Genomic DNA, 12303 nt, shown 5'->3' with positions numbered 1-12303 from the left:
ATTTCCACCACTAAGCAAAGTGGTCATTAGATGAAACATCACATGACTCCACTGCTTAGCAACAGTAGTTCCAGTTGCAGTCGTTAGGCAAGGACCACAATGTTTTTAGGCAAGGACCTCACACCTGCCCTGCTGTGCTCGCCTCTGCTTCAACTTCCACCCTCCTATCTCCCCCCACCCCCATCAGCCTTTTTTGCCATCCTGCACTCTGCCGCCGCCTCACAAAGGGCCAACATCTGCCTTGGCCATGTGCTCCTTGTCAGCAGGATAAAGAAGATGGAGGAGGTGAGCCTTGCAAGTGGCAGGGTGACAGAGTGCAGGGCAGAGATGGGAGATAGGCGTATGGGAAGAGTTGAAGCACATGCTGCGGTTGTAAATGCAGGTGGGCTGCCAAGCTCCTGAATTTTGATCACATGCTGGGGTGCTGAAGTGGCCATATCTTCGAGGACTGATCATAACTACCATTTGTTTAGTGCCGTCATAACTTTGAACGGTCATGGAACGAATGGTCATTAAGCAAGGACTGCCTGTAGTTGGTCTACCACTTCCTTTTAATACTGACATAGCCAAGAAAGTCATTTTTCTAGGTTTTAGCTTCCCTTGCAGGCCTTAATTCTTTTGTTTGAACCATTCTAACTTTCTTCCTACAAATTTAGGCACTTGCTGATAAATTTCCTTGGTGATTACATCTACCTTCCCTTTTCTGTACACAGTCAGGACCAGAAATATTGGAACAAGGATAACTGTTTTGGCATTTGGCCTCCATACACCACCACATTGAAGTTGAAAGGAAACACACCCAGATGGGAGCGAAGTCAGGACTTTCAGCTGTAATTCAAAGGGTTTGACAGAAGTGGGGCACTAACCATTCAGGAAGTACAGCCAGTACCATACACACACACGCATTGTTGGTGGCTCATAAGTAATGGAATGAATGGCTGACAAGAAGCTTCATGGCCAGGTTTGGCCTGTTTCCTTGGTACCCCATGACCAGTCAAGCAGATAAAAGGCTGGAGGTGGTTCTGAGTGTTATATTTGCATTTGGTAGTTGTTCACTGGAACTCTCAACATGAGGTCCAAAGAGGTGTCCATGCGAGTGAAGGAGGCCATCATGAGGCTGAGAAAACAAACCCATCAGAGAGATAGCAAAAACATTGGGAGTGGCCAATACAATAGTTTGGAACATCCTGAAAAAGAAGGAATTAACTGGCAAGCTCAGCAACAGCAAAAGGCCTGGAAGACCACTGAAGACAACTAAAGTGGATGACCACAGAATTCTGCTCATGGTGAAGAGGAACCCTTTCACAACATCTAGCCAGGTCAAGAACGCTCTTGAGGAAGTAGGCATGTCATTGTCAACATCTACAGTCAAGAGACGGCTTTATGAATATAAATACAGAGGCTTCACAACAAGGTGCAAACCACTGGTGACACTCAAGAACAGAAAGGCCAGATTAGACTTTGCCAGCAGACATGTAAAAAAGCCTGCCCAGTTCTGGAATAAGATTCTTTGGACTGATTAAACCAAGATTAACTTGCACCAGAATGATGGGAAGAGAAAAGTATGCAGAAGGAAAGGAACAGCTCATGATCCGAAGCATACCACTTCATCTGTCAAACATGGTGGAGGCAGTGTTATGGCATGGGCATGTATGGCTTCCAATGGAGCCGGGTCACTGGTGTTTATTGATGACCTGACTGCTGATAAAAGCAGCAGGATGAATTCTGAAGTGTCTAGGGCTATACTTTCTGCTCAGATTCAGCCAAATGCTGCCAAACTGATAGGATGCCACTTCATACTGCAGATGGATAATGACCCAAAACACAATAGCAAAAGCTACCCAAGGGTTTCGCAAGGCAAAGAAGTGGGATGTTCTTCAATGGCCAAGTCAGTCACCTGATCTCAATCCAATTGTGCATGCTTTTCTCTTACTAAAGACAAGACTGAAGGCAGAAAGCCCCACAAAAAATCAGCAGCTGAAGGCAGCTGCAGTAAAGGCCTGGCAAAGCATCTGGAGGGAGGAAACTCAGCATTTGGTCATGTCCATTGGTTCCAGACTTCAGGCAGTCATTGACTGCAAAGGATTTTCATCCAGGTATTAAAGGCGATCCTTATGTTTATAATGATGTTGGTTTGTTCTTTTACTTATGAGCCACCAACGATGGGTGTGTGTGTATGTCACTGGCTGTACTTCCTGAATGGTTAGTGCCCCACTTTGGTCCAACCTCTTGAATTACAGCTGACTTTGCTCCTATCTGAGTGTGTTTCCTTTCAACTTCAATGTGGTGGTGTACAGAGGCCAAATGCCAAAACAGTTATCCTTGTTCCAATATTTCTGGTTCTGACTGTATGTCCCTTTTAATTCTTAGATCAGTTTAAAGCAGCCTTTCTCAACCTTTTGACCCTGGAGGAACCCTTGAAATATTTTTCAGGCCTTGGGGAACCCCTGCACATTCAGGTACAACTATAGGCCAGAAGTTACAAAATTATTATATTGGTTTCAAGTGTAGGCCTGTATATATGCATTAACAGTGTTCTTAAACTAAAAATAAAGAATGAAACTTACTTCTTTAATGTGAGGTTGCCCAAATTTAAAATAATTTTTTTGGAATAAATTGTGATCTCCCAGGGAACCCCTAGTGACCTCTCATGGAACCCTGGTTAAGAAACACTGGTTTAAAGTTTTCTATGCATTCACAATTATTTCCTAAGCTGACCTCTATACAGCTGACTGGAATGGTCTTTGTAATTGATATTGTATCTTATTTTTGAAAAGTTCCTAAGTCTGCTGCACCCCATTTGACCTGAGGATTTCTGTCCATGGAATCTCACCTAGTACTTTTCTAAGTTTGTGGAAGTTGGTTCCCATCTTGTATGTATATACAACTGCACCAATTTCTCTTTCTGTAGTATCTTGAACCCCAGATAGAGATGCTCACTTCCACTTAAGGTTCCTACTACTTTTATCTCTTCCTTAGTGTTATCAATTCTTTCTATTCATTCTTAGTCTTAAGAAAATCATTTCTTGTAAGGAAACTGGCAAACTGTTGAATGTTAACTTGTATTTTTGTGATTTACTACCTTATGGCTTAAAGGATTGTTTTATGAGTGGGGAGGAAAGTTCAATTTTGAAATTATTGTGCTAGCTGCATAATATTTTATTAATGACCTGTCAAATCAATCCACAGCATTTTTTTCAGATGCAACACTTGTAAAGTAAACTACAGCTCAGGCTGCTAAGAAAAAATATGCATGATATAGAAAATAAATAATGCCAAGGAATAATGCAGATGATGACAACAACAGCAACAACAATATTAAAGTTACATGCCTCCTGACTCCCAGCAATTCTGGCCAGTTTATAAATTGTTAAAAACATTTAAAACAAGAAAACAGCACAAAAAGGAACAAAGATGACAGAGATAACAAACCCAGATGGGAACAAAGAAAGAGGAGAAAAGGGGGCTTCAATCACATGTGCTAAAGGCCTGGACAAAGTACCAGGTCTTCAGTGCCCTTTGAAACACCAGTAGGGTGGCAGGGCATTCAAATCTCAGGGGGAACCTCATTCCAGAGGTCAGACACTACTACAAACAAGGTGTGCTTCCAGGGTCCCGATAGATGGCATTGTTTAATTGAAGGAACCTGGAGCATCACAATCCTGCCAGATTAGAACAGCTGGGCAGATATTATGGGAGACAGGCAGTCCCTTCCGTAACCAGGCCCTCTGCCATGTAGGGCTTTATAGGTAGCAACCAGCACCTTGAATTTCACCCAGAAGCAACCAATGCAGCTTGCAAAGGAGAGATGTTACATGGGCATAGGAAGGCATGCCCATTATTGCCCGTGCCACTGCATTCTGGACCGGTTAAAGCTTCTGGGTGGTTTTCAAGGGCAGCCCCATGTGGAGCCTGTTGAGTGGTCAAGCCATGAGGTGACCAGGGCATGAGTGATTGTTTCGAGGGCCCACTAATCTAGGAAAGGGCACAAATGGCGCACCAGATGAAGCTGTGCAAAGGCCTTCCTAGCTACAACTGCCACCTGCTCATTAAGCAGGAGCTGTGAGTCCAGGAAGACCCCCAAATTGTACATCACCCTTAAATGGGGAAGTTCCAAAATCTCAAACTTAGTCTTACTGACAAAAAACCCACACAATTAGAAGTAAATAACTTTTATTAGGTACTCTTTATTTCCTATTTCTTCCAAGTGTAACAAATTGAGACTTACTAAGAAATACAGGTAGTTCTCCGTTAATGACCATTCATTCAGCGACTGTTCAGTGTTACAATGGCATTGAATAAGGAGACTTACAGCCAGTCCTCGAAGTTGCAGCTGTCGCAGTGTTCCTGCAGTCACATGATCACAATTCGGGTACTTGGCAACCAGCTTGCAATTATGAAAGTTGCAGCATCCTGCGGTCACTTGATTGCCATTTGGGACCTTCACTGCTGGCTTCTGACAAGCAAAGTCAGTGGGGAAGCCAGCAGGAGGTCGCAGATGGTGATCACGTGATGTCGTGCCTAACTACCACAGCTAGAACTGTCGGAACTGCCATCATAACTCAGCGCGGTCACGTGATGTGCTTTACGACTCTGTTGTTTAGCAATGGAGTTCCTGGGCCCCAATTACCATAGTTAACCGAGGGCTACCTGTGCTGTTTTCTTAATAAAGCTTATCTTGTGAAACTCACAAAAATAATTAGGTGATTTACATTTTGGGCTGTTAACAGGAAACTTTAACAAATGTGTTTCTAGCAATATGTTCTTGAAATGATTACCTTTGACCAATCAGTGACTAAATAATCACTTTAATATGTATGTTATAATGAAGCATATGTCATTATCCAACACATACTTTGGTTTGAAACTGGTTGATTTAAATAAATGGAACACAAACCTTCCTCTGTGTTGATGTGTAGCACAAGTTTTATTTATAAATATCAATGAATATTTCAACATTTTTAATTTCAATTTCAATTGTTTTGGTTTTATTGCAGTCTTGGGCCCCTGGTGAGTAAAGTGAAAGAATACCAAGTAGAGACAATTGTTGATACCCTCTGTACTAACATGCTTTCTGACAAAGAGCAGCTACGTGATATTTCAAGCATTGGCCTAAAAACAGTTATTGGAGAACTTCCTCCTGCATCCAGTGGTAAATCTTTCTCTTTTTCTTCTCTGGGTCGGTTATTACTATCTAGCTTGATTTTAGACAGTCAACCTGAATTCAAATAAAGTTCTAATAAAAATAATTTTATTTTTAAATATTTGACTTGATAATGGGGAAGTTGGTAGTCTTTGCTTTTAAGTATCCTTATTCTACTGTTTTAATTTCCAGCTTGAATTTTATGTGTTTCAAGAGAGGAAACAGGAAGAGTTCAAAAAATAAAGCCGATGGACATTTTGGTCCTTGATTAATATTATCTGTATGGTATTGTGTGACGTGATTGTGTTGTGCATCATGGCCCAAGATTTATGCTGCAAACTCTGTCTATCATAACACAGCTCATTTTTAACAAGCTCTGCCTGCACTGTATGACGTAATTGTGAGTTGTACAATGTGACATGAAATTTCATACAGAGAGCAGTCTATAGTAGTTCAATGCATCTAAATTGCCTTTAACCAGCAACTTTTTATTTATCCCAGTATGAGCCACCATGATAATTAAAGGTTTTGTAATCCTCATCTGTTCTTACTCTCTTGCTTGCTTACTCTGATTATCCTAGCTATCAATTTGATCAACAATTACAACAATTTTTTTCCTTGATTTTAAAGCACACAGATTTTGGATGTGATACTGTACTCATCCTGTAGTGGTAAATGGTAAAACTACTAATTTGAATGGATCTGCTTTGCACCATTTAATTGATATGTGAATGACCCCTCTCAAGGAAAAAATATTTTGTTGTTACACTATTCATTTAAATAAAAAAACCACTTGAAAAGGATTAAATTATACTCCTTTTGTTTTAGTATCAGTCTGTGATAGTACTTTTAAAAAAGTGAAATTAATAGAAATGAGCAAGTTAACATCTTGATTTCATTTCAAATTGAAAGTATCCATAATTCAGAGTAACAGATGAAATTTTATTTAACGGTTTGCAACTTGGGATCAATAGTGAATATTAAGAATATTAAGTATTGCAAAAGTATGGCGGCTTCTGTGTCATTACTCTTCCATATGAAATAACAAACATCAGTGAAAATAACATGGCTCACTTAATATAGTTCCATACATTTGCAATTTATAGTTAAGTTGTAAAATTTAAGTTGTATGGTGTCCTAATTCTCTTATTTCTGACATTGGGTACAAGTGCTACTTTTTATGTAGCCAAAAGAGCAAATAATCTAGTGAAAAAAATAAAACCAAGAGGTTTTATTATTAAATCTGATAGGGTGTTCAGACACACAGCAACATTTTATTGTCTGGTCCAGCTTGTAAAATAATTTGTACAAGACTTCATTCCATGGTTCCATTTAGTTTTACCACTTGGTGTTCTAATATTCTTTTTCTAATTAGTTCTCAAATAATCTGAGTTATAACTGGAAGTTTGGGTAAGAAGTTGTTTATAGATTGCAATCACTTATGGTGCATGTGGTTTGTTCTTTTGTGTGCTACGCACTTATCCTTATACTTCATTAGAAAATAAACGTAGAATAGTTATATAATTTATTCAAATACATGTATTACAAAATAAGTAACATTTTATTTTGGAAATATCACAGATGTGTGCCAATAATTATTATTTTACTACTGATGAAACTGCATTTATTTCCAGGCTCTGCATTAGCAGCTAATGTTTGTAAAAAAATTACTGGGCGACTTACTAGTGCTATTGCAAAACAAGAGGACGTGTCTGTTCAGTTAGAGGCTTTGGACATCATGGCTGACATGTTGAGCAGGTAAACATACACATTAAAGATGCTTGTAGGCAGTATTTCTGCAAACTGCCCCTGCATGCATGTTTATCTTTAAAGCCAATTTCAAGAATGCCTTGAAAACATAGTTTGTTATACTGACTCTTTTCCCTGATTTTTTTTAATGTTTTAAGGCAAGGAGGACTGCTTGTTAACTTCCATCCTTCCATTCTGACCTGTCTGCTTCCTCAGCTAACTAGTCCAAGGCTTGCTGTGAGAAAAAGAACCATCATTGCTCTTGGTCATCTTGTTATGAGCTGTGGCAACATAGTGTTTGTTGACCTCATTGAGCATCTCTTGACTGAGCTTTCAAAAAATGATTCCATGTCAACAACAAGAACCTATATACAATGTATTGCTGCCATCAGTAGGCAAGCAGGTCATAGGATAGGTAAATAAATTTATATAGTAGTGCGGTTTTTCTGATTTTCATGTGAAGTGTTAAATATTTGATATTAATTGTATTTTTATTTTTCTGCCATCAGGTGAATATCTTGAGAAAATTATCCCTTTAGTAGTAAAATTTTGTAACATAGATGATGATGAACTTCGAGAATATTGCATTCAAGCATTTGAATCTTTTGTTAGGAGGTAAGATATTCATTGCTTCATTTGGTTTCTCCTGACTACATTTACAGTATGAAAAGAATTGAAGCTAATTGTAGAGTCACAGAGAAAAGGCTGCGGTGAAAGAAAATATGTGTATGTGAGAAAGTTAATGAATGGACTAATGTGAATTGTTTTTGTAAGTGTGGGTATAGATGGGCATGTTATCTTTATTTTTTTATGCCAGTCCCCTCTGTTTTTGGTGTACATCCTAATGACAAGAAAGAATATGTAGCTTTGGATCATTTTCCTTAATAAATAAATCAATTAAGTATAATGTTTTAGATTCATTTGTTTAATTGGGTTCTCTTTATTTTTAGGATTTGTGTGGAGAACAGATATAAATTAGGTCATATTTATGCAGAAATATTGAAAATTCAAAAGGGCGCACAAACTTTAAAGCACCATTGTATCTCCTCTAAGACCTTTAACATTATATGAAACAAAGAGATCAAATTGAACTAGCTTCCTCCCGCCCCCGAAAGAAAAGTTACATAGGCAAACACCATTATTATCGGGTAGTGGAGTAAAATAAATCATGGACAAAATAGGTGAAAAAAATAAAACAACAAACACCTGTTAGCTCATCTGTGCCATCTTCATCACCTTGTTTATCAGTATCAGTATTTCCATACATTAAGGGAAGAGAGAAAAAGGAATTACTTTGGTATTTTTAAAAAAACTACTCCCTCAAAAAAAAAAAAGAAAAATAGTGTGGGGGGGGGGGGAAGTTAAAAGAAAAAAACTTTGAAAAATACCCAAAACTGAAGAAGAAACTAAAACACACTTTACTGCTATTGAGACTTTTCATTAGGCATACTGAAAATATAGGATCTCCCCCTGCAAATAAAAGATGTCTTATCACTCTCTATAGCTGAAGAAAAAAAAATTAAAGGACTCCAACTCTCACTGCAGATACTCCCAGGACAATAAACTTCTCTACAGCCTGTAGATCAAAATGTTTTCAACATCACTATGTAAGGATATACAAAAAAATTCCTTAAAAGTTTAAGCCTTTTTTGTATGGTGGCTTTATTGAAAATCTTTCTTACCTATAGAGGCAGACCTGAAAAAATCATCCTTCTTTGCTTTCCATTTCAAAAATCTCACTTGCTGTGATAAATGTAAAATATCCCAAACTAGATTTCAAAAATATAACAATGGAACTGGGATTTTTAGCTGAATGAAAATTGAAGCCCACACAATGAGCAGTTTCAGTTTCAAATGAATATTCCATATACTGAGAAATAATCGCCTGTATACATGTTTCCATGAAAGTTGTTTTGTGCTGATTTTGCTTAGTATTAAATGGAATGTTTAGAAATCGTAAATTATTTGCGCAGTACAACACTGTAGGTATGTCACTTTATCCCAGAAATCTTTATTTACTAAAATTGTTTCTACATCTGTAACCAGGTTGCTTATCAGTATTTTCAAGCTGAGCAATTCTTGTTTCATGGGAATCAGTTACCAAATTTTTCATTTCAAGTCTCTGATTTGAATCCAGAAAGCTCTTAAGGTTTTGATATACATAAATTCTGTCATTGTACAACTTTCTAAACCATGAGAAAGAGCTAAGTGGCAGGCACCTCTTTTTCAGTTTCTGTACAGTTTTTCTTTCTCTTTTGGGTCCATACCAAGTTTAGTTGAAGCTGCTTCCTCTCAGAAGAGAGAGAGGGGGAGGTTCTTGTTTTCTCTCTTATATAGGTATAAATTTCATACTTAAAATAAATCAGATGAGAAACTGTACAAATTAATTATTGAGTGGAAACAGATATGAGAACTTTTTTTGTTTACCAGTTAAATAATGAAGAGAGCTGACATCATCAGCTCAGCACATCGCCATATTAAACCAGTAGTTTTGCTTGCGATTTTGATCAGCAAGACTTCCAAAGCAAATAAAATCAACGCATGAAGCACTTGCTACTTTCAACTTATGGTAGTTGGTGGTTTGAAAAGGTTTTTTAATTTTTTGTCTATTGTTATTTGTTTAATTTTTGTTAGCCATCCGGAGTTATGTTATATAATACGGGCAGCTGTACAAATCATTTGAACAAACTTCCCTAGAAACATATGCCGTCTCAGTTCATCTTGAGATGCTAGGCAGTTTTAGGGAAAAGAACTGTGCCTTTCCAACATCTTGACCTGGGAGAGTTTCAGCTTCTCAGAGAAAAAAAGGAGCAGAATTACAGATAACGTTAAGACATGTAAGCAAGAAAACCATATATAAATGCTTCAGGCCATAAACATAGTAATAGTGTTTAGAGTATCTGTATACAGATCTGAATAATGTAATAATGCTTTGTCATTAATAATCATCTAATTAATATTACTTTTATTATGCAGATGTCCTAAAGAAGTTTATCCTCATGTAACCACCATTATAAACATTTGTCTTAAGTATCTTACTTACGATCCCAATTACAATTATGATGATGAAGATGAAGATGAGAATGCTATGGATGCTGATGGTGGAGACGATGATGATCAAGGTAGTTTATGTTAGAAATGAAACATAACTGCTAAATGTAAACAAATGTTATTAAAGCAGTATTTTAAATAAATATAAATAAATGCAATTGTTATGGAAGTAAATTATCTTATACTGACTGAAAGGAGTTTGAATATCAAATTTTGTAAAATGCAGACTAGTATTACAGCCCTAGGATTGATTGGTGGTCTCCCTTTGTAAAAGATTCTGCATGGGAAAGTGCTCACTGGCTTATATCGTTTAATATACATTAGGCCCTAGCAGGACTATACCTGTTTTATCAAACATCATCAATATTAAATATTTAATTGACAAGCAGTTTAGCAGTCCTGTTTTATCAAACATCATCAATATTAAATATTTAATTGACATAAAGCAGTCTAGTGTTATCTGTGATTTTTAATCATGACTATCTATAACCTGGTATCCTTTCATTCTTTTCAAGGGAGTGATGATGAATATAGTGACGATGATGACATGAGTTGGAAGGTTAGACGTGCAGCTGCAAAATGCTTGGATGCTGTAGTCAGTACAAGGCATGAAATGCTGCCAGAGTTCTATAAGACAGTCTCCCCTGCTTTAATTGCAAGATTCAAAGAGCGGGAGGAGAATGTAAAAGCAGATGTTTTCCATGCATACCTCTCTCTTCTAAAACAAACTCGCCCTGTGCAGAGTTGGCTTTGTGATCCTGATGCAATGGAACAAGGAGAAACACCTTTAACAATGCTTCAGAGTCAGGTTAGTAAATAAAAGTATCTGTAGCACCAACATTTAAATGTGTAACGTGGTAAAAAATATATTTTTCAAAGCAATGTATTTTTCAATTGCATTCTTAACTGTAATGAAATGTCTACATTAAAACATCAATGCAGATACTTTCTGATATGGAAACTTGAATCATGCTGTTCTGCTTTTAGACACCTGCATTTGGTTTGTGGAGGGTAACAACTGCTGCATTATACTATAGCAAAGTACAACAAGTTACTTAGCATCTGAATGTGGAAATATTCTGAGAACAGTCTGCTGGACCAAGTGAGCATTTGGCCTAATCAGCAGGGCTCATCTTGTATTGTTATTTCTATGGTTATATTTACTTAAGAACCATTCATAATTTGTATATTTGTATAGAAGGGGGTAATGGCTGGATTATCTAATCCATATATAATTACAGGTTCCCAACATTGTTAAAGCTTTGCACAAACAGATGAAGGAAAAAAGCGTGAAGACTCGTCAGTGCTGTTTTAACATGCTAACTGAATTGGTCAATGTGTTACCTGGTGCTCTCACACAACATATTCCTGTACTTGTTCCAGGTATGAACCCTGGATTTTGTTTTAAAGATATTGTGAACTTTTAATATGTTTTCAAGCACTGCTTAGTTTTGAGGCAATACTATGTCTTCTTCAGCCATTGTACAACCGTGCTTTAGAATTATGTGAGGCTTCAGTTCAGATAGTCTATTTGAAGATTGTATTTGAAGGCAGCTTGATTGAGTTTCCAAATGGTATCACCCAAATATCCAAATTGGATCATTCATGTGCTTGGTCTTTCTTGGAATGATTGACTTGACCCCTGCATTTTAGAATACAAAGCATACAGCCAAGATAAATAATAATCAAATACTTACAAATTGGAGCAGGGAAGAAATAACATTTTCTCCAGATGGAAGATTTTGTTTTAATGCTAAAGGTTTTGAGTATTTATCTATTACTTTTCTGATGTGTTGAAAGGTAATATATTGAATAGGTTTTAACAGATGGGTAAATATAGGGATAAGATTTGGAGAAATGTTCTATAGAGAAACAGAAATAACTGAAGTAAATATCTATGCATTGAAAAGACTGGGAAGGAGAAAATTGAGAGAAGAGGTTTGTATATAAGACTGCCATAAATCTTTCCAGTTTTGAATTCTAGTTACAGTTCTTGGTTTTATGGTAAAATAAAGTGTCAAAATCATGACAACAATTAAATTGTAGGTGGGAACTCTTCTGGGAACCATTATTCTAAGACCATGTTCTGTCAAGCTCTCTTAGAAAAATGAAGTTATAAGGTTACATAGTTGCTGCTAAGATATGTCAATACAATTTGATGACTAGGTGAATGAAGGAGAAAAAAAAAGGATCTAGGGAAACTCTGATGCTGGCTAGGCTGTTGTTGCATCAGAAGCAAACTTAAGATTAAATATGTTGGCATTATATGGTTGGAGCATTACTTCTTGGTAGCAGATTGGACTGTTCTTACTGTGTTACTATAGCACCTTTGCAATTTTGGGGATTTTTTATCTTAATTT

The 12303-nt window shown here is 37.1% G+C and overlaps 1 protein-coding gene across 1 annotated transcript in view; it reads left to right on the top strand.

Moving 5' to 3' along the window:
- Window positions 1-12303, top strand: part of CAND1 (cullin associated and neddylation dissociated 1) — a 33569-nt gene that overhangs the window by 11177 nt on the left and 10089 nt on the right. Inside the window, exons 3-9 of the mRNA XM_063309213.1 lie at window positions 4998-5152; window positions 6778-6901; window positions 7051-7307; window positions 7402-7507; window positions 9869-10014; window positions 10459-10751; window positions 11185-11326. Coding sequence (XP_063165283.1) covers window positions 4998-5152; window positions 6778-6901; window positions 7051-7307; window positions 7402-7507; window positions 9869-10014; window positions 10459-10751; window positions 11185-11326 — 1223 coding nt within the window. The remainder of the gene's footprint in view (window positions 1-4997; window positions 5153-6777; window positions 6902-7050; window positions 7308-7401; window positions 7508-9868; window positions 10015-10458; window positions 10752-11184; window positions 11327-12303) is intronic.

Source organism: Candoia aspera, chromosome 7 (assembly GCF_035149785.1).
Source record: "Candoia aspera isolate rCanAsp1 chromosome 7, rCanAsp1.hap2, whole genome shotgun sequence".
Classification (NCBI taxonomy): Eukaryota; Metazoa; Chordata; class Lepidosauria; order Squamata; family Boidae; genus Candoia; species Candoia aspera.
This window is presented reverse-complemented; position numbering and strand designations above follow the sequence as displayed.